The 22,844-nt window shown below is 44.2% G+C and overlaps 1 protein-coding gene across 2 annotated transcripts in view; it reads right to left on the bottom strand.

Moving 5' to 3' along the window:
- The window catches only part of TKTL1 (transketolase like 1), a 32,650-nt gene extending 10,027 nt beyond the window's left edge, over positions 1–22,623 (bottom strand). The window contains exons 1-7 of one of the 2 annotated variants that reach the window (XM_045538227.1): positions 22,527–22,623; positions 22,140–22,249; positions 18,549–18,664; positions 17,597–17,788; positions 17,385–17,512; positions 12,767–12,960; positions 4,382–4,546 (exon numbers count right to left, since the gene is read on the bottom strand). In XM_045538227.1, coding sequence (XP_045394183.1) covers positions 4,382–4,546; positions 12,767–12,960; positions 17,385–17,512; positions 17,597–17,788; positions 18,549–18,664; positions 22,140–22,249; positions 22,527–22,608 — 987 coding nt within the window. In that variant the 5' untranslated portion in view covers positions 22,609–22,623. Of the gene's footprint in view, positions 1–4,381; positions 4,547–12,766; positions 12,961–17,384; positions 17,513–17,596; positions 17,789–18,548; positions 18,665–22,139; positions 22,250–22,524 lie in introns of both variants that reach the window. The other variant, XM_045538228.1, reaches the window with a different exon arrangement.
- Positions 22,624–22,844: the final 221 nt, after the last annotated feature.

The raw sequence follows: 22,844 nt of genomic DNA, 5'->3' as shown, positions 1-22,844 counted from the left end.
TAAGCCCAATGTGCCCACTGACCACCCTGAATCTCATCCATCCTCTTGCTTTCTCAAAGTTATCTGCAATCGTGCAGTCCTCCTTCCCCTCTCGTATCAACTTGGTTTTCTCCCTTTCTCTTGGATCCTTCTGTTACCATTTAAATACACGCCAGTACCTTTCATCTGCATTCTCCCACCGCTACCTTACCCTTCTTCCAGAGACTGCCCCGCATCTACATTCTCTTTCACAGAAAACTTCCTGTTAAGCTGTCTATAGTCATCGTCCTTGCTTTCTCATCCTCCACTCTCTCCCCAGCCTGCTTCATCTAGGCTGCCACCCCATGACGGACCTCAAAGCTGCCAGGCGCAAGAGGTTACCTGACCTCAGCTGGCATCTTATTTGACCTCTCAGCAGCAGTAAGCACAATAATTCACTCCTTTATTCTCAAAGCATCTGCTTCTCCAGGTTTCCATGACATTGCAACAGTCTAGTCCTGCTGTCTCACTGGATTTGCTGGACCGCGTGCCTCTTCCCAACAGGCCTTTGGGGTGGGCCCTCAGGGCTCCACGCTCACACTCTTCCCCATTTGCCCTCTGGCTCTGCAAAGCCAAATCTGGCCCAACACCACTCTGACCTGCATTCTGGTCATGCCTCCCACTTTATATCTCTATTTCTTACCTTCCCCTACAACTCCAGGCTCATATCCCCAGCAGGTTTCAAACCAGAGTATAAGCCTCTTCAGGGATAAAGCAAGACTTTCCAAGGGGAATGTGGCCATAGATGATTTCCAAGCCAAGACCCCCCGCCTCGTCCCGTCCATATCAACTTGGTTGCATTCGTCTGCCCCAGAGAAGGCCTGTGCTCCTTCCCACTGTCTCCCTAACAGTCACCTCCAGCAAACTAACTTCCAAAGGCACTCTCTCACCCACCGCACTCTCACAGTGAGGCAACATCCCTGAATGCAAAACCTCCACATCGAACTCAACGGGACAATTTGAAATAATTACGCTGATACTGAGAAAGTGAAGAGGTGAAACCATCAGATGACAAGTACTTTTGGAAGTCAGGTGGTTCCCTATTCTTTCAACAAAATTGAGAAGAGAACCTAATGAAACTGTCTACAAATAACTTTTATAACCAACTTTAAAGGAAAAAAATCACTATGTGATTTTTGGCTTATAAATGGAAAGGAATTCAAAGAATTGAGTGACATTCCTACAACAAAACTTCCCTTTACATCGACTTATTATGTGAATAAGTTTTCTTAGCACTTACACCGTTAAAATGAAAAACAGGAAAAGAATCTGTTTTGAATCTCATCACATTCAAATTACAAGTTTATCTATTGATACATAAACTAATAATAATAGCCATAACAATAAGAAAAAAATTCTAATGCTTAGAGGCCTATAGATATAAGAAAAAAGCTATCAATTTACATGCATATTTTTGCCGCAAAGAAGAAAGTCAGACAATTCATAAAAGGCTTTCATGCATAAAAATATACTGGGGAAATGGAATGGAAATAAGAACTGAAGTAGAAAAGGGGACTTAATTTCTGACAAAAGAAGAGTCTTACCATAATCTTTAATTGAATGATTTGAGTATTAATACAAAATATCAAAAATTGGCTGGGCCTGGTGGCACATGCCTATAATCCCAGCACTTTGAGAGGCTGAGGCGGGAGGATCACTCAAGGTCAGGAGTTCAAGACCAGCCCAGACAACACAGGGAGACCTCATCTTTAAACAAATAAAAAAATTAGCCAGGCATGGTGGTGCATGCCTGTAGTCCCAGTCACTTGGGAGGCTGAGGCAGGAGGATCGCTTGAGCCCAGGAGTTTGAGGCTACAATGAGCTGTTATTGCACCACTGCACTCTGGCCTGAATGACAGAGCAAGACTCTGTTTCTTTAAAAAAAAAATTTAGATGTTAGGGGCTGGGTATAGTGTTTCATGCCTATAATCCTAGAACTTAGGGAGGCCAAAGTGAGAGGATTGCTTGAGACCCGGAGCTCCAGACCAGCCTGGGCAATGCAATGACTACATATCTACAAAAAATTTTTAAAAAGTTAGCTGGGCATGGTAGTGCATGCCTGCAGTCCCAGCTACTCCAGAGGCTGAGGCAGGAGGATTGTCGGAGCCCAGGAGTTTGAAGTTGCAGTCAGCTATGATTGCGTCACTGTACTCTAGGCCTGGGTGACAGAGTGAAACCCTGTCGCTAAAACAAAAAATTAAAAACAAAATTTAGATATTAGCTTAAAACTAAGAAAAAAGGTGTGTAGCTTAGAAAAACACATTCAGTGATTTGGAGAGCAGACACACTTGAGAACAATTGATCTCTGGCTGACCTACCTGACAGCACTGTACTCTCCCCTCCTTTGCACACCTAGCAGGTACTCTGACTCTCTGGGTCCAAACAGAGCTCCTGATGGTCCTCCCAAACCCACTCCTCCCCCAGTCTTCTCAATTTCAAGAGGTGAGGCCAACCTCACCCAGGCATCCTGGACCACACCCACTACCAACCTTGGCTCCTGCCCTTACATCAACTCCTGGGCATCCTGCCAGCTCTCATGTCAAGGAAGTTTGCCATAAGTCTGCTTTTCCCCAAGCTCACAGCTACTGCCCTGGTCCAGGCCACCCTCTCCTTCACCTCCTTCCCTTCCCCGACAAAACCATTCTCCACATTGCAAGGTTTCCTGGCAAACTGCAAGAGAAGCCGAGATGCTGAAAGTGGCCCATAAGACCCTGTATGATTTGGTCCCTGGAGACGTTTCCAAGCCAATTTCCTTCTGTACTCATCACACTCCTGCCGCTCTGGCCTTCCCTCGGCTCCCTGAACACTCCAAGCTTGGGCCTGCCTCACAGGTAGCTGTACCCTCTGCTGGGAATGCCAACACCCACATCTGTGCATGACTGATTCCTTGTCACCTGAGTCTCAGCTTAAATGTCACCTCTTCTGAGAGGCTGTCCCTGATTGTCCCTTGTCATGCACTTACTGTAGCTACCTCTTTCGGCACGGCACTAAATATTACCTCCTGGCCCCCTTTTTTACGAGTTTTCTTCCAAGTGTGAGAACACATCAACAGGCACAGAGTATATGGTTGTTGATTAAAGGAGTCAATGACTTGGGGAGCCAGCTTTTTGACACGAGAGTCAGTCCAGAAAATTATGGATTGCATTATTCCCATTCACAAAATGAAATGAAACCCACAGAAAAACATATTTTGCAACTGTGATGACCCACTTTACTGAACAGCGGTGCTTAAATCTCAACATCAATGGGGCACTGGCTGTGAGTGCCCATCTAAGCAGGGCTGCTGCTTGGCTCCAGTCAACCAGCATTAGGAGGCAATGGCAGCCTGCACTAGCAGTTCTTCCCATTTTTCAAGAAAATCCAGAAATTTGGATTCTATATGCAAATCCCCTAATTTTTAAATGCTGAACTAATTTTTAAAAGATTTTAAATATTACTTGTTCCAAGTAAAGTATTGCTGGAAAATAAAGTATTTCAAGAAAAACCACATGCTTTCCCAGTAGCTACCTAGAAGAAGAGAAAAAGTCAAGTGGCAGAGTTTCTTAGAATGCATTTAGAAGGAAGGTATAATTTTGTAGAACTACAATTTGTCATCTGTCTTGATGATAAATTTGCGACTCACCAGTAATTTCTTTTAGGGTCATAAACAAGGATTGCTAGCCAATCTTAATATCTCAGATCACATGACACCTGCTGGCCTATGGTTTTCTGGCCAGAAGAAAATCACTGAGGTACCCAGTGCTGTTTTGGCCTCTGTGACATAAAGACAGGAGGCGGGCATCATGCTGGCACAGAGCTTTAGAGGTCAAAGGTTTACTTGCATTAACTCCCTTCTCTCTTGAGGGTCGGACATGTGTGCATGCACACGAGCGACTCCCTGCGTTAATACAACTCTGAGGTGAGACTGAGGCACACAAAAGCAGAACAGTTTTATACAAGGTGCCAGCTCTAACTACTGGTATTCCTGAGACTGTAACTGGTGTGACACTTGCATTTCTATAATGTATTAGGCCCTGTGCTACAGCGGAGAGAGGAAAAAACACATTCCCTGTGGCTCCTCAACCTATTTGCCTCTGGGTGGTCGTCAGGTTGCCTAGTTATGGGCTGTACTGGACAGAAAGAGCCACTAGGGAGCTTGGGACACTTCAGCCCCCGGCCTGCTGCCCCTGGCCTGCCTGGGGAGGGAGCTGAGAAGTCTACCATGCCCCTCCTAGAAGACCTGCCTCCTGTTTCCCTGGAGACTTTTTTCCAGTCCCTTTGCTTTTATAAATGAAAAAAAAACTGTAACACAAGGTGGGCCTCCTGTGTCCTGTGGGCCACTGACAGTTAGCAAGAAGACCGGAAAGAGATGCTACACACTCACTGTGTTTTGCTCAGCAATAAAACACTTGATGAACCGCTCAGGGTACTCTTTCTTGAATATCTCAGAGAAAGTAGCGTTCTTGGTGTCACCATCCAGCACAATGACTCTGTCATTTGCATGGCCCAGCTTAGCCAGACCAAAAGCACATGCTTTCAGAGTAGCCATCTGAAGAGAGAAAAAGTCAAGTGGTAGAGTTTCTTCGAATGCATTTAGAAGGAAGGTATAATTTTGTACAATTACAAATTGTCATCTGTCTTGATGAAAAAAGTAAATTTGTGACTCACCAGTCATTTCCTTTAGGGTCATAAACATGGATTGCTAGCCAATTTTAAACTCACACTTGGCTCATCTGGTATCAATTTCTCAGAAATGTGTCTCACAAATGGCTGATATCGTACCCAACTTTTTCTGGAATTGTGCTCTTTTTAGTTAATATCCTCCTACTCCTACTTCCCAAACAGGAAAAAACCCCACGACCCATCAGTGAGATTTCAGACATTAACAGTCCTTATTGTACTCTTTCAATTACTTTGCTACGTTAATTGGTCTACTGCCTAAAACTTTACAGATGGCATTTTATTTGAAACATTTGCCTTATTTAAATTTATTCTGTCTCATCCATATAGTTTATTTAAAATTTTAAAATTTATTTTCCATAATGCAAATGCCTCTATGGCTCTTTAATTATAAAACTAATATTACTCACTGCAAAAAATTAAAATACAGAACTTTAGAATCATGACATCAATGATAAAGAATTCAACTATAATATTACTTGAGATTGGACTGAATTTATAAATTAATTTCGGGAAGAACTGACATCTTTACAATATTGACTTTTTCTATTAAAAAACAAAGTTTGGGCCGGGCGTGGTGGCTCACGCCTGTAATCCTAGCACTCTGGGAGGCTGAGGCAGGAGGAATGCTTGAGGCTAGGAGTTCAAGACCAGCATGAGCAAGAGCAAGACCCCATCTCTACAAAAAGTAGAAAAACTAGCTGGGCATGGTGGCATGTGCCTGTAGTCCCAGCTACTCAGGAGGCTGAGGCATGAGGATCACTCGAGCCCCCAAGTTGGGAGGTTTTAGTGACCTATGATGACACCACTGCACTCTGGCCTGGGTGACAGAACAAGACCCTGTCTAAAAAACAAAAAAATCCCACAAGGTTTGGCAGCCTCTCAAACTGTTAAACACAGAATTACCATATGAACCAGCAATTCCACCGCTACGTATATACCCAAGAGAAAACATACATCTATACAAAAACTTGTACACAAATGTTCAAAGCAGCATTATTCACAATAGCCAAAAGGTAGAAATAAACCAAATGCCTAACAGCAGGTGAACGGATAAACAAAACGTGGTCTATCTATAAAATGTGTTATCCGACTACAAAAAGCAATGAGTTACTGGTACATGCTACATATGGATGAATCTCAAAACCATTGTGCTAAGGGAAAGAAGTCAGACACAAAAGATCACTGTACCTCAAACTCCTGGGCTCATGATCTCATTTAAGTGAAATGTCCAGAAGAGGCAAATCCAGAGAGACAGAAAGTAAGTTAGTGGTTACCAGGGGTGACAGGTCGGGAATGGGGAGTGACTGCTAATGGGTATGGGGTTTCTTTTGGGGTGATGGAAATGTAAGATTGACTTTGGTGATGGTTTCACAACCCTGTCAATATGCTAAAAACCACTAATTTGTACACTTTAAATGGGTATAAAGCTGTTAAGAAGGCAAACAAGGTTTGCCTCTTCATTTGTCTTTGTTCTTTCATCCAAGCACTCTAATTCCAGCACTTTGGGAGGGCGAGGCGGGAGGATCACTTGAGGCCAGGAGTACAAGAGTGGCGGACTAGCTGAACACAGTGGTGAAAACCTGTAGTCCCAGCTGCTCAGGAGGGTTGCTTGAGCGCAGGAGCTCAGGACTGCAGTGAGCTGTGATCGTGCTACCACACTCCAGCCAGGGCAACAGAGACCTTGTCTCCAGAAAATAAAATACATAAATAAATAGGAGGATACCGAGTGAAGAGGCCATTTGCCTCCTGTTCCTCTCCCCCAGTCCCCAAGTTCCCCTCCTCCCCAGAGATAACCATCAACAACAGGTTTGCGAGGCGACCTTTCAGAAACGGTCTACACACAAATATTAGGTTGGTGCAAAATTGTGGTTCTAGCATTGTTGAAATTTGCCGTTTGATGCTGGAATACATTCTTAAAATAAATGTGGTTATGTTATCCATCACTGTAATGCGTGTTTTTCACTATGTTTTTTTTTTGCTATTGCCTTATTACTTGCTGTTTATTTTACATTTATTTTAGACCATGAAAATGATGTTAGACAAAAAGCAAACTCGAGCGATTTTCTTTTTTTTTAAACCCTTCATATTTGGCAATACAGTTTCAACAAAGCACCCTAAAAGTTCCACTGAAGTTGTGTATGTCACAACTACTAAAACTCTTAAAATAAAAACTCTCATGGTCTTTAAAGGGAAAGAGAAACAATAACATCTTCCCTATTTCATCTACTTCAATGCCATCCAGGTTTTAGCCACACTACCTAATGGCTTATTTATTTTTACTGGGGAGACAGTTCCCTGTGAATTGTGGATTAAGACAAACCTGGTAAATCCAGGCCTTATTATTTACTATTTCTATGACCTGAAGTGGCTCTCTCAGCCTTAATATTCTCACCTATAAAACGAGGGTAAAGTAACAGTAGCAATCTCACGGGGTTGTGGTGAGCAGAGACAAGCATGTGAAGTGCTTAGCACATAGTGGAAGCTCGGTAACTGATTGGTACTAAATACACTACACGATAAGGCCTTGTGCAAGCCGTATCGTGTACAAGCGCTACTCCAAGACCTTTACATATACTGACTTTTTCAATCTTCACAACTATGACAGAGATAGATATTACTATTATCCCCATTTAACAGGTGAAAAACTGAAGCAAAGAGGTTCAGAACTTGCCTAAGTTTACCTGGGATTTGAATCCCATCAGTCTAGCTCCAGAGTCCTTACCCTCAACCACTGCACTGCAGTCCGCCTCCTGAATCAACAAGCCTTCTTAGAAAAGGAGAAGGGAGAGGGGCGGCCAGGCCTGGTAATGTCGAATTATTTCAGATGTTAAGGAGCACCCTAATATCTCAGATTAGGGCTCATCCCGCTCTCCCCTGACCCATCCCCATTTAAGATACTCCGAGGAACCTTTATGAATTTCGAAGTTTATGCTTAGCCAGTTTTACATTTGAAGTCTTTTTTTTTTTTTTTTGAGACAGAGTCTTACTCTGTTGCCTGGGCTAAAGTGCCATGGTGTCAGCCTAGCTCACAGCAACCTCAAACTCCTGGGCTTAAGCCATCCTACTGCCTCAGCCTCCTGAGTAGCTGGGACTACAGGCATGCGCCACCATGCCCGGCTAATTTTTTCTATATATATATATTTTTTTAGCTGTCCAGATAATTTTTATGTCTATTCTTAGTAGAGACAGGGTCTTGCTCAGGCTGGTCTCAAACTCCTGACCTCAAGCGATCCATCCGCCTCGGCCTCCCAGAGGGCTAGGATTACAGGCATGAGCTACCGTGCCCGGCCTGATGTCATCTTTTGAAAGTTCTTACTAATCAGTCTCATGCAGAGCGAGGTGGGTAACAGAGGAAAAGGCGACAGGAAACCGGACACTCAGCAGGCACAAGAGCAGCAGCACATGCCTGACTCACTTGGGGTTTTTTAAAAAGAGAAAGAACATCTTCTGACAAGTAATAAGACGTGACCTTGACCATATGGGAACGGGATCCATCCTCCACCCCACAAAACCGAGAAAAGGATAGCAGGAGTTGGTGTGAGCAGGACGTGGGGAGTGCCTCACTCCTGACAGCATGGAAACTTCGTTCATCCCCCTCAATGCCTCTGACCTACGATGCAGTGTCACCTGTAGAGATGGGACTCCACCACCTCTGGGCTCATCTTCTCGATGTGGGCCGGCCGCACAGTCCATCAGTGCTTCGGAGGACCCACTGACTTCTCTCCTGGGCAATTTCCCGCTCCAGCTCCTGTACCCACTGCTGCTGCAGCCCCATGCTAGGCTGGGCCCCAGAGGGGTAAGTGAGGAGGCACCTACCCGCTGCCTTCCTAGCCCAGAGCCCTGGGGAAGTGCTCCCGGCACCTCACAAACAGACACATCTCTGCCACTCCAAAGGGCTTTCCCTCGAGCAATTTTCTTGTTGTAAAGCAGTGGAGGCAACTCATAACATCAACAACGCATTTGGCCCAGGAACTGCTGACGAACATACAGTGCAGTCGTGGTTCAAGAAGTTTTGCAAAGGAGATAAGAGCCTCGAAGATGAGGAGTACAGTGGCTGGCCACTGGAAGTTGACAACGACCAACTGAGAGAAATCATCGAAGCTGATCCTCTTACAACTACACGAGAAGTTGCCGAAGAACTCGACGTCGACCATCCTACCGTTGGGTTGTTTGGCATTTGAAGCAAATTGGAAAGGTGAAAAGTTTGATAAGTGGGTGCCTCATGAGCTCACCGAAAATCAAAAAAATGAAATGTCGTCTTCTCTTATTATACGCAACAATGAACCATTTCTCTTCTCCATCGGATTGTGATGTGTAATGAAAAGTGGATTTTCTATGACAACTTACAACAGGTGACGACCAGCTCAGTGCCTGGACCGACAAGCTCCAAAGCACTTCCCAAAGCCAAACTTGCACTACAAAAAGGTCATGGTCACTGTTTGGTGGTCTTCTGCCACTCTGATCCACTACAGCTTTCTGAATCCCAGTGAAACCATTCTATCTGAGAAGTATGCTCAGCAAATCGATGAGATGCACCAAAAACTGCAATGCCTGCAGCCGGCATTGGTCAACAGGAAGGGCCCAGTTCTTCTCCATGACAATGCCTGACCACATGTCGCACAACCAACGTTGAACGAACTAGGCTACTAAGTTTTGCCTCGGACACCATATTCACCTGACCTCTCACCAACCGACTACCACTTCTTCAAGCATCGTGACAACTTTTTGCAGGGAAAATGCTCCCACAACCAGCATGATGCAGAAAATGCTTTCCAAGAGTTCATCAAATCCCAAAGCATAGATTTTTATGCTACAGGAATAAACACTTATTTCTCATTGGCAAAAATGTGTTGACTGTAATGGTTCCTATTTTGATTAATAAAGATGTGTGTGAACCTAGTTATAACGATTTAAAATTCATGGTCTGAAACTGCAATTACCTTCACACCAACCTAATACTTGGTGAGCATCTTATCTTTTGCATATAAGGCATACAGTTGGCCGGGCATGGTGGCTCATGCCTGTAATCCTAGCACTCTGGGAGGCTGAGGCGGGTGGATTGTTTGAGCTTAGGAGTTCGAGACCAGCCTGAGCAAGAGCGAGACCCTGTATCTACTAAAAAAAAAAAAAATAGAAAGAAATTACCTGGACAATTAAAAATATATAGAAAAAATTAGGCAGGCATGGTGGCACATGCCTGTAGTCCCAGCTACTCAGGAAGCTGAGGCAGCAGGATTGCTTGAGCCCAGGAGTTTGAGGTTGCTGTGAGCTAGGCTGATGTCACGGCACTCACTCTAGCCCGGGCAACAGAGCGACACTCTGTCTCAAAAAAAAAAAAAAAAAGACATACAGTCTTCTTTTGGCTTCTAGTTGTATAAGCATCTTAGTATATATAGATTGTATATGATTATTTTTAGATATTTTAATTTCTATTACTATTATCAAAGGAATATCTTACTATTATATATACTAATTATTTAATATAAGAAAGGAACTGATCTTGTATATTAGTTTTGCTACAAGCTCTCTTACTGATCGGTCTCTGTTCTTATTTCTAACCATTTCTGGTAGATTCTCTTGGGTTTTTCCAGATATACAACTCTATCACCTGCAAATAAGGATAGACTTGCTGTCTCCTTATTGGTACTGACTTTTTTCTTTTTTAAGACAGGGTTCTACTGTCACCCAGGCTAGACCTACTGGCATCCTCATAGCTCACTGCAACGTCAAACTCTTGGGTTCAAGTGATCCTCCTGCATCAGCCTCCTGAGTAGCTGGGACTACAAGCACATGTCACCACACCTGGCTTAGGTACTGATTCTTTTATTCCTTAACTGCAAAGACTAACACTTCCAGAGCAGGGCTGATAGGTGCAAAAGGGGCTCCAGATTTAAGATGTCTACATCTAGAGTCAAACTGAGGAAGTATCTCACTGGTCTTATTTTGTTTTACTAAGGTTTTTTTCCTTAAAAAAAAAAAACACCACCAGAAATGTTGAATTTTATGAATTGCTTTTGTTTAGCATGTATAAATATGATCATAATTTTCCCCCTTCCTTTGACCTAATAATATGACAATGAATTGTATTAGTAAGTCTCCTAATAATGATGAATCATCTGCATTACTAATTTGAACTTCACTGATTCATACACTTCTTTTAATGTACTAATGGAGTTGAGATTGGTTAATGTTTTATTTAGAATTTTACATTAATATTCATAAATGAGGCTAGTCTACATTTTTTTTCCCCTTTGGGCTAGCTTTGCCACATTTTTGCTTCATAAATGAATTAAGATGACACTTTCCATCTTCTTCCATATTTGGAAAGGTTTGAAATAGCTTAGGGATTACCCATTCCTTGAAGGTTAAAAATAAATCACTCTTGTAACTTGGTGAGCCCAGTGCTTTGGAAGTATAGCTCTTGGACAATTTCCCAATTTATTTCTATGGCTATTGACCTATTTAAGGTTTTTACATCTCTTTTAGTCAATTTTGATATTTTATGTATTCCTAAAAATTGTTTAACATGTGTTCATACCAATTAGCATGGAGTTGTTTATGGTTTTCTTATAATTCTTTAAATGTTCTTTGTAACTATGGTTATCATCTCTTTCCAATGACTAAGTTTATATATGTTTTTTGTCTCCTTGAGTAGGCTAGCTAATGGCTTGTCTATTGTATTAGTAATTCAAAGAGCCAGATTTGCACATTAATGTGATTTATTTTTGAACTTACTTTTTTTTGTTTGAGACAGAGTCTTACTCTATCACCCCGGCTGGAGTGCAGTGGCATCATCACAGCTCACTGCAACCTCCAACTCCTGGGCTGAAGCGATCCTCCTGCCTCAGCCTCCCAGGTAGTTGGGAGAACAGGTGCTCACCACCCCACACTTCGCTAAATTTTTAATTTTTAAAATTTTTTTGTAGAGATGAGGTCTCACTATTGCCCAGGCTGGTCTCGAACTCCTGGCCTCAAGTGATCCTTTCTGCCTCAGCCTCTCAAAGGGCTAGGATTATAGGCGTGAGCCACTATGCCTGGCCCAAAATCATTTATTTTTAACCTTTATCACCAGGCTAAGAAAATAAGCAACTCTCAAAATTTCTCCAAATAAGGAAGGATCAGAAACATGTTCTTCCTCCCAGGCTTGCCACCCTATTTGCCCTAGATCCTGAAGACCCTGCCTATTTCAGTTCTGCTATAACATACCAGAAGGCAGGATATAAAAATCGTAAAAAACAAGAAGGCTTTATCTTCAGGGTTTCATGCATAATTTGATTCCTTTTCACAAAACTGGTTTTGATGAACTTCCCTGCTGCCCTGTGTAATCCAGAGAGTATGTCCAAAAGATCAGCCCACCTGGGCCACCATCCTTATAGCAGACACAGAACTGTGGCAGTTTCATGCACAGTAGACTGTCAGCTCACAAACCAAAGTTAGGAAGCAAGAAAAAGTTGCAGGCCGGGTGCAGTGGCTCACGTCTGTAATCCTAGCACTCTGGGAGGCCAAGGTGGGAGGATCGCTTGAGGTCAGGAGTTCGAGACCAGCCTGAGCAAGAGCGAGACCCCGTCTCTACTAAAAATAGAAAGAAATTATATGGACAACTAAAAAATAAATACAGAAAAAAAAAATTAGCTGGGTACGGTGGTGCATGCCTGTAGTCCCAGCTACTTGGGAGGCCAAGGCAGAAGGATTGCTTGAGCCCAGGAGTTTGAGGTTGCTGTGAGCTAGGCTGATGCCACGGCACTCTAGCCCAAGCAACAGAAGTGAGACTGTCTCAAAAAAAAAAAAAAAAAAAAAAAGAAAGAAAAGAAAAAGCCACACAACACCAGGTGCTAATAAATAGCAACTGACCAATAAAAATATTCAGACCTAAGTGTGAAAGCAGAGAATAACAATCAGAGCTACTAAAAGAGATAGTAAACCCATCTTTGTTGCTTATAACTGCTAATTAAATGTCATACTGTCCAGTAATTTGTTTATCCATGGAGATCAGAATAAATGAAGAATCCTGTGTATTTAGGAACAAAATTGGAGAACAAAGCAGTTGATGTACATGATTTATCCAATTATCCACCTTTTTGCCTACCTTGTCACCAACTTTGTAAGCAGGTGGAGAGATCATTTCTATACCCATGATGCTGATTTGAGGTGAATCCTCAATAGGGGGTTTTGGTACAGGATTCTTGTTGGTCTGTATCTGGCTCTCAATTAATTTGATAATGGCATCTGCTCTTTCTTTTGCCACTGGCTTTCCATACCAATTTTCTGCATCCTCAACGTCTGTAACAAAACAAATAAAAGACATTCATTCTATACATATTTAAAAGGTGCCTATCAGGTCATCTGAAAGACATCCCGATGGAAATGATGTCAGTCTAGGACTCACAGGAGTAAAAACCTGGCACAGAGGGCCTGCGATGGCATTGAAGTCAGATAGAACAGCCTGGACCAAATCCTGAGGCTCTTGAAGGGGCCACTGGCCCAGGTGCTGTGAACGGAGGGGAGAGTGAGGGAGACAAGTGGGACAGACTATGGAGGGCGGGTCTCATGGATATGATAAGGAGTTTGAGTTTTATCCCGAGCAAGATGGGAAACCACTGAAGGGTTTGGAGTGGAGAAAGCAACTCATCAGATCCATTTTAGAAAGACCATTGTGGCAGCAGTGTGGGGGCTGGTGTGGAGGGGATGCTAGCTGTACGCGGAAAGACTGCTGGCAAACTGCTACAGTCTGGGAGAAATGAAAGGGCGTGGCAATGGTCATGGGAGTAGAGATGGGGAGGAGTAGTGGATCTGACATACGCTCTAGGGGACCAGGTATGTGTGGGGGGGCATAGCAAGGAGAAATGGAGGCAAGGACAATACCCAGGGTTCTGCCAGGAGCACGCTGGCAAAATTGTCATTTATTGAACTTGAGGTATCAGATAAGACTATTTTGGTGTGGAGTCATAGAACGGTTTTATTCTAAAAATTCTATATTAAAAAAAAGGAACCACACCCTTTCTAACTATTTAAACTTGAGATAAACAAGGTCAGATGTCAGCCTTGAAATGTGCAAGGAGTTACTCTTTCAAAACTCCCTCCTTCCCCAGATCCCAGTTCCATAGCTCCACTTCCCAGAGGTGATGCTTTACTAGTTTTCTGTGTGTTCTTCCACACAGTCCAGGCCTAGGTAAGCATGTTTGTACACATAGCACGCTTCCTGACTCTGACTCTATCCTGACCATGGAGATTGTCCCCTGCCAATCCTCTCATGGACTGTCTTCCCAGCCGCTCCCTCACGCAGGTAGAAAGCCACTGTTCATTTCCGGGGGGGGGGGGGTTCAGCTTTCCCTTCCACCCTAGCCAGACACTGTTGGTGAAGGCAAGACAGAGCAGGGGCCTCCAGCACATATTACAGGCATAACCACTGTTCACTAAACGGGCCCTCTCCACTGCCTCCTTCCCTGCTGCGCACCTTTCTCTAGACTTCTCCATGTGGGTGAGCATTGTTCCGAGAAGCAGCTCGTGCTGACCCTGTAACCCGAAGGAGGAAACAGCTGGATAAGCACAGCCTTGGTAATTGAGTTAAAGACAAACCTCCTTAGAGATTCAGGAAGGAGATTCAGCTGAGGGACTCAGCAGAGCACAGCCGCTGAGCTGCTGCTCTCAGAAACTCCCGCAAGCTCGGCACAAGGATCCCATAGGTCGGAGCCTGGCGGATTGAAGCCACAGATCCAAGCCATAGGTCAGAGCCAGGGCCTGGAGAAACTCCAACAGAGCAGCCATGATGAAGATTCAAGCAGGTTTCTGAGTCCTCGAGCATGGGAAGAAAGCCCTCAGAATTAGGAGGAGAACACAAGGGAGCAGGATGTTGGCAGAGATCAACCCTCAAGAGGCTTGCAGTCCAGTGAGAAGGGCAGGTGGAGTGGCTTATTTCTCTCTACCCTGTTTCTCTGGCAGGCAGTGGGCTCCTGAGCTGCTGGAGAGCTCTTCTACCTCACAAGCCCCAGAACTGCTGCTGTCAGTGAACTGGGAGCTTCGTGAGGACAAACCATCAGGCAGCTGGCGCCCTTGGGGTCACTTCCCATCACTGCAGACCCAAGCCAAGACAGCAGGCGCCATACTGCTTCTCCACACACCGTGCACATTTGTCCTTCCCAGGGGGCCTCAAGCCCCTCGCTTTTTGTCTCATTCTATGAAGCCAACTCGTTCTATGAAGCCAGTATCACCTTGATACCAAAGTCAGAAAAGGCCACAACAAAAAAAGAAAACTGCAGACCAATATCTCATATTAATACAGATGCAAACATTCTCAATAAAATTCTAGCAAACTGAATTCAGCTGCACATGAAAAAAAATAATCCACCACAATCAGGTGGGCTTCATCCCAGAGATGCAAGGATGGTTAAACATACACAAACCCACAGCAAAACATCATACTCAACAGGGAAAAATTGAGAGCATTCCCACTTAGAACTGGAACCAGACAAGGTTGCCCACTGTCACCAATTCTATTCAACATAGTGTTGGAAGTCGTAGCCAGGGCAATCAGACAAGAGAAGGAAATCAAGGGTATCTTAATGGGGAAAGAAGAGGTCAAACTATTTTTGCTGATGATATGATCTTATATCTCGAAAACCCTAAAGATTCTGCCAAGAGACTCCTGGAATTGATAAATTCAGCAAAGTTTCAGGTTACAAAATCAATATACCCAAATCAGTAGCATTCCTCTATGCGAACAACGGTCAAGCTGAGAATCAAATCAAAGACTCAATACCTTTCACAATAGTGACAAAGAAAATCATATACCTAGCACTACATTTAACCAAGGAGATGAAAGACCTCTACAGGGAGAACTATGAAACACTGAGGAAGGAAATCACAAGGGATGTAAACAAATGGAAAAACATCATGCTCATGGATCAGCAGAATCAACATTGTTAAAATGTCTATACTACCCAAAGTAATTTACAGATTTGATGCAATCCCCATTAAAATACCAATGTCATTTTTTACAGATCTAGAAAAAAATAATTCTATGTTTCATATGGAACCAGAAAAAAGACCAAATAACCAATGCAACCTTAAGCAAAAAGAACAAATCAGGAGGCATTGGGCCGGGTGCAGTGGCTCATGCCTGTAATCCCAGCACTCTGGGAGGCCGAGGCAGGAGGATCACTTGAGGCCAGGAGTTCGAGGAGGCATCACTGTATCAGACTTCAAGCTGTACTCAAGGCTATAGTAGCCAAAAACAGCATGGTACTGGCACAAGAACAGACATAGAGCAACGGAACACAACAGAGAACCCAGATATAAAACCATCCTCATATAGCCATCTGATCTTTGACAAAGCAGACAAAAACATACACTGGGAAAAAGAATCCCTATTCAATAAATGGTGCTGGGAAAATTGGATAGGCACATGTAGAAGACTAAACAGGATCTGCACTTCTCACCACTCACAAATATCAACTCATGATGAATAACAGACTTAAACCTAAGGCATGAAACTAAGAATTCTGGAAGAAAATGTTGGAAAAACTCTTATAGGTATCAGTCTAGGCAAAGAATTTACGAAGACGACCCCAAAAGCAACCACAGCAACAACAAAAATAAATGGGACCTGATCAAATTAAAAAGCTTCTGCACAGCCAAGGAAACAATCAATAAAGTGAACAGACAACCTACAGAATGGGAGAAAATGTTTGCATGCTATATATCTGATAAAGGGCTGATAACAAGAATCTACAAAGAACTCAAGCGAATCAGCAGGAAAAAAATCAAACAACCCCATTAAAAAGTAGGCAAAAGACATGAACAAAACTTTTTAAAAAAAGATCAACTAATGGTCAACAAACATGAAAAAATGCTCAAAGTCTCTAATCATCAGGGAAATCCAAATGAAAACCACAATGGGATATCACCTAACTCCAGTGAGAATGGCTTTTATCAAAAAATCTCAAACAAATGCCTGTGTGGATGTGAAAACATACCAACAGTTACACACACTGTTGGTGGGACTGCAAACAAGTACAACCTCTATGGAAGGTAGTATGGAGATAACTCAAAGAACTAAAAGTAGAGCTACCATTTGATCCAGCAATCCCACTACTGGGTATTTACCCAAAGGAAAAAAGGACATTTTATAAAAAAAGAAAGATACCTGCACCTGAATGTTTGTTTATAGCAGCACAATTCACAATTGCAAAGATGTGGAAACAACCCAAGTGCCCATCAGTACATGAGTGGATGAATAAAATGTGGTATATGTATACCATGAACTACTACTCAGCCATAAAAAAATGGTTAACTAATACCTCTTGTATTTACCTGGATGGAACTAGAGACCATTCTTCTAAGTGAAGTATCACAAGAATGGAAAAAACAAACACCACATGTACTCACCATTAAATTGGAACTAACTGAACAACACTTATGTGCACATATGGAAATAAAACTCATCAGAAATCAAGCAGGTGTGAAGGGGATGAGTAAATTCACACCTAACAGGTACAATGCACACAGTTTGGGTGATGGGCACACTTATAACCTTGACTCAAACTGTACAGAAGCAATTTATGTAACCAAACATTTGTACCCCCATAATACTCTGAAATTTAAAAAAAAAGTCCTCTCCCTAGGCCAGTTTAGGCCTCCTTCTGCCTCTTCTGTTGTGCACACAGATGTTTTTAATAACCACAAGCAGGAAAGAAACACTTGCTTACTTGGTAAGCCGCGGCCCTTGAAGGTCTTGGCAACCACAGCAGTGGGCTTGCTCTTCACTTGAGCTGCCTGCCAGAACACCTGGCACAGCGCCTCCACATCACGGCCATCCACCACGAAAGTATTCCACCTGTCAACAGAGGAAGAGGCCAGGTTACAAGAGACAAAGGATGGTGGGACAGAAAGAAGATAAAGCAAGAGAAGATGTGGTTACCCAAAGGCTTCACAGCGCTTCTGATAGATATCTATGCAGTGCTCAGCAGGCAAGGCGCCACTGTGTCCCAGGCGGTTCACATCAAAGATTGCCACGAGATTGTCCAGACCATAGTAGGATGCAAAAGCCAATGCTTCCCAGATGGAGCCTTCTGAGGACTCGCTATCTCCCATGAGGCAGAACACCCGGTAGCTAGAGCAAGACAAGCGAGGTTTAGGACCTTCTCTTGGGCTGAGGGCTCATCTGGGCCACCCAGCAAATGTACTTCATGAAGAAAACCAAAGGAATAACCTGGAGAAGCTGCTTTAGATCAGATCCCTAAGACTATTTCCCTCATCAGCTCTGCCCAAACCCAGCAGCTGAAGAAATGAAGCTTTAAAGGCTTGGGCCTCACGAGGTGGGCTTCTCTTTCTGCTAGTTCTCCCATTCTAGCTGTGAGCCTATTTTTAGGTTCTCCTGCTACTTCTCCTGATCAACAAGCATGATGACAAGAGGGGAATGGGAAAAAAGCAGTCCCCTTAAATCCCCAAACCATTTACACATACATTTTCTTATATTCTATTTCAAGTTCCATTTTAAAGCACTGCCACCTTTTATTTCTGATCTTACAGCTCATTCACAATAATCCCAACAGTCAAAACATTCTACACCTCAGGAGCACATGTTCTGCTATAAACATTAAACTCCCCCACAAAAAAAATGAATGTTTATCTCCCCACTCAAGTGTTGGAATGTTTTAAAAAGTTTTTAACCCTAGGATAAGAACTAAGAGGCAATAACGGATGAATTTCAACAGACTTGTGGGAAACAGAGCAGAGGGGTTGCCATAGGATGGAATGGGGACTGGCCTTATAGGGCTCTTCTCCACCCCACGGAGCTGGGTACCTGTCCCGAGATCTCCAGAGGGCGCGTGGGTCGGGGCAGTTAAGTGGTTTCTGGGTAAGCACCTTACCTGGCCTTGTCGAAGTACTTGCCAGTATATGCCATGCCGCATGCGGCCCCCAGTCCCTGTCCGAGCCATCCTGTTGCCACATCAACAAATGACAGTCTCTGTGAGAGAGAAGGGACCTAATGAACTTAGGCACAGTTGCAAGACAGTTATCAGGTCAACTTCCAGCTCTGGGTGCAGGCCGCTCCTGTTGGCCACATAGCAGTATCCCATCAGAACAGCCACCTGCACCCTGCTGGGTGAATTCCTCTTCACCGCACCCACATGCACCCCAAGTTTCAGGTCAATGTTACAGGTGGACCACAGGTCAAGAAGAGAGCCTGGCCTGGGCTAGAAATTGGGGTTGACAAAGAAGATGAAGACATCCATTGTTCATGCCCAGGGAGCTATAGGTAATCCACACAGTGTGGTGAGCGTGACTGGAGTTTTGGGAACACAGGGGAGGGAGCCTAAGTGTAAAGCAGGAAACACCTTTTTCCAGCCACGAACAAATCACACGTTGAATCTTTTAGAGAATATGGGTACTCAGAATGACGTTCCACTACCATTCCGCCCTCCCCTGCAACATCCTGTTTGTATGCACAGGGTTATCATTGTCCCAATAAGACAATCAGGCCCTCTGAGGGCCACAAGACTATGCCAAAGGTCTGCTGCACTGATGGGAGAGGCTCCAGTTCTAAGCTTTCAGACACACTGTATTTATTCAACAGCTTCTGCTGCCACTATCCCGGCATGGCCTCTATCATCGCAGGGCCCTCCTTCCTGGCCTCCCTGCCTCACCCATAGCCATTCTCAACCCAGCCACCAAGGGGAGCCTGTTAAAACTTAAGCTGGCTCATGTCTCTGTTAACTATCCCAGGTCTTCTTATCTCCTGTCAAGTAGAGCTCAACTTCTTGCACTGGACTGCCCACTCCAGCCCCCATCACCTCCAAATCTCCCCTCCCACTGCTCCAGCATCCTGGCCTCCTTGTTGCCCCTTGAACACAACGGGCGTAGGCTTGCCTCACGGCCTTAGCACTTGTGGCTTCTTCTACCTGAGTGCTCATGCCTAGATATGTGCACAGCTCACTCTCCGATCACTTCCAAATCTCTCCTCAAACGTCAAAAGCAAGATCTTTCTGAATCATTCTTTTACAACTAGTGCCTCCTACCCCCTCTACTTTACTTGATTCCAAATGCTCAGCTCCATCTGACATACTATCTATTCATTCATGAGTTTGTTTCTTGTCTATCCCCGTCTCTTTTCAAACATCAGCTCCATTCAAGCAGAGATTGGTGTGTTCATCACTGCCACAGATGAATGAATGGTACTTGTTATTCTCTGATCTCTCTCCCTTCTTGCTTCCTACCCTCGATTCTTTCCTGGGCTCTTTTGAACTTCCCTGGTGTTCTCTACATGCTTTGTGTTCTCGGACTCCTTTTCAGTTTTGCATCTCTAGCTTAGCAGAACTGTCCCACTGAAGTCTCTTCTGGCCAAGTCTCTAGCTCCATCTTCCTCCCCACGGCACTGATCTCACTCCTGTAACAAGCTCTGGCTCCCAGCTGCCTTGCACACCCTTGGAGGCCCTACAATACTATGGACCCAGCCTGGGCTCAGCACTCAAACCAACTCTGCCTCCCCCACTGTGAAGCATGGGGCAAGCAAGCCCACCTTCTAAAGGCTTCACCTTATGGGTACAACGGAGACAAGAGCCTGCTTTAGGTGGCAGGAGGCTGTAAGGGTAGACTAAGAATGGTGGGGGTGAGCGCGATGTCCGGCATTGTGGAAGTGCCCCCACATGGGTTCCCTTCTTTCCCCCAAGAACCCACATGCTGTGGGAGAACACAGGGAGGCTGAGGGCTAGAACGTGTGTAAGGTGCTATCGGCACCCAAAAAAGAAAGACTTCTCTCCCAGATGGTACTTCTCATCTTTGTTCCAGCACAAAGTGTGCTTCAAGAACAAGTTTACAAAAAGGCCTTTTGGTTGCTTTCCAGGCCTACCTGGCTGGAGAAAACAAAAGAGCTGATAAAACAAAAACAAAAGCCTGGGTAGTGGGACAGGGATCAGAAGCCCCTCCACCCTGCAAAGTCTGCAGCACCACGACAGCTCTAAGGGAATCCAAGAACCTGATAGTCAGTGACAATGCCAGGCCTTAGCAGTCAGCCTCTTAATGTGTGATATTCTGCATTAGACACTTGCACCTAAAGAGACGACTGCTTTGGGAGCACCCGCCGTGAAGGCCCTAACTGTTCTCCTGCAGTGTGTCCATTTACTCCATTCCAAGTCAAAATCATGACAAACGGTGCTTCCTGTGCGTTTTCTCTTTTCTTCCTGATTTTATCTGTTGGCTAAATCTGATGCACACACAAATTCTGGCAACTGAACAGTACCCAGTGTGTTTTTATCCCTTTAAGGCCAATGACTCTGATAGCAGTGGTTATATGATAATCTACACATTCTTCCTTTTTTTAAACCAGAAATCTGAACACCCATATTGTTTGTATATCCAAATTTTTTCAATTTTTTTTGTAAAGAAAGTTCAAGGTTATAGACAAATTGTAAGACTAGTACAATGAATTCTCACACACCCTTTACTCTGATTCACCAACTGTTACCAGTGGACTACATTTACTTCATGTCTCTCTTTACACACACATAAAATCTATTTTTTTGCCAAACTGTTTCAGACACCAAGACAAAGGTCACAATTATGACCCCTAGGCTGCGGTAGGGACTGGGCTGCAGAGCTCTAACCTCCCCACCCCCCCGCCCCGGGAAAAACTGCCTTTCATGAAACTTAGGAAGGGGGGCACACGGCAGGAGGTGAGCAGCAGGTGCAAAACTTCACCTGTATTTACAGCTGCTCCCCCTCCCCATTGCCTGCGTCACCACCTGAGCTCTGCCTCCCACCTCCCCCATCTGTGGAAAAATTGTCTTCCATGAAACCGGTCCCTGGTGCCAAAAAGGTTGGGGACCGCTGTGCCCCTAGGTACTTCAGCCATACCCGACAGTTTGACTTTGTCTTTAAACTACTTCCCACTGCCATAATCTGGTATTTCTTCTTTATTTTAAATTTTTTTATATTAATTATTATAGGTACATAATAGTTGTATGCATTTATAGGGTACATGTGACATTTTGATAAGGCATACAATGTGGATTAATCAAATCAGGGTAATTGAGGCATCCATCACCTCAAGCATTGATCATTTCTTTGTGTTGGGAACATTCTGATTCCACTCTTTTAGTTAAAGTGCCCCCTCCCTTATTGTTGATTATAGTCACTTTGTTGTTCTATCAAACATTGTTCATTCTACCTAACTATTTTTGCACTCATTAACTATCCCTACTTCCTAATCTGGTATTTCTGTTTGGACATGGTGCTGCACCAGCCAGGTTTTAAGTGATTTCCTTCAGGACACAGCATACTTTCAGATGGCATCAAACCAGCAACACATTCTCAGATTGACCTTGTTTTTAAGGTTCCTTTTCTTTCCTGTCTCCTAACATCATGAGGTAGCTGGTATTTATATCTAGTCTAATGAGAAGGCACCCCAGCAATTTCAGGCCAGATCTGCAGAGAAATGGAAGGGAAAGCTGACTGATAGGGACAGGATATCCTTCCAAATCATACACACTTTTCCTCAGGCTCAGCAAGTTGGATCCACTGAGGTGGCCCGCCTCTGTCCAGGCAGCCCAGAGGATGGGAGCAGCATAGCCCCACCAAGGGGGGCTTCAGTGTGAGGTGGGGTGAGGCAGGGTACCACCAAAGGAAAGGAAGCACACCTGCCGCCACAAGCCACCCTTCCAGCTACACAAGCCACATGGCTTCAAGTGGTCTTCACTAGAACACCTTTTAGATCGTTACGATGCCAAAAAGGAAGAACCAAAATGACAAACAGGGTCCATTCTAGGCCTTGTTCCTACATGGTGGCTTTTAAAAATGGGCTTAAGAAGCAAGCACTGGAGCAAGCCCTGGGCTCCCCTGCTGGCATACCTTTGAGAGGATGAATCGGTCATTGTTCGGGTTCTCCGGGTCTGATTGTTTATACCTCATCGTGTGGAAGAACAGCACAGACATGATCTCAGCAGCACTGCTGCATGACATGGGGTGGCTGAAAGGCAAGGCATGACACAGGTCATTTCTCACAGCCAAGTGATTTCCCAGGGACTCTGCCTCAGCACATGTTCTCCTCAGACCAGAAGCAGCAGTCATTTCTCCCAGCCCAGGAAGAACCCAGCCAAGGGGAAGGGATGCAGGACCACAGCTTTCCGAGCTCATGGCTTTGAAGCACACTTTAAAGAACAGTAACCTCA

Source organism: Lemur catta, chromosome X, assembly GCF_020740605.2.
Source record: "Lemur catta isolate mLemCat1 chromosome X, mLemCat1.pri, whole genome shotgun sequence".
Taxonomy (NCBI): Eukaryota; Metazoa; Chordata; class Mammalia; order Primates; family Lemuridae; genus Lemur; species Lemur catta.
Note: the sequence above shows the minus strand (reverse complement) of the source record. Positions and strands in the feature narration are given on the sequence as shown.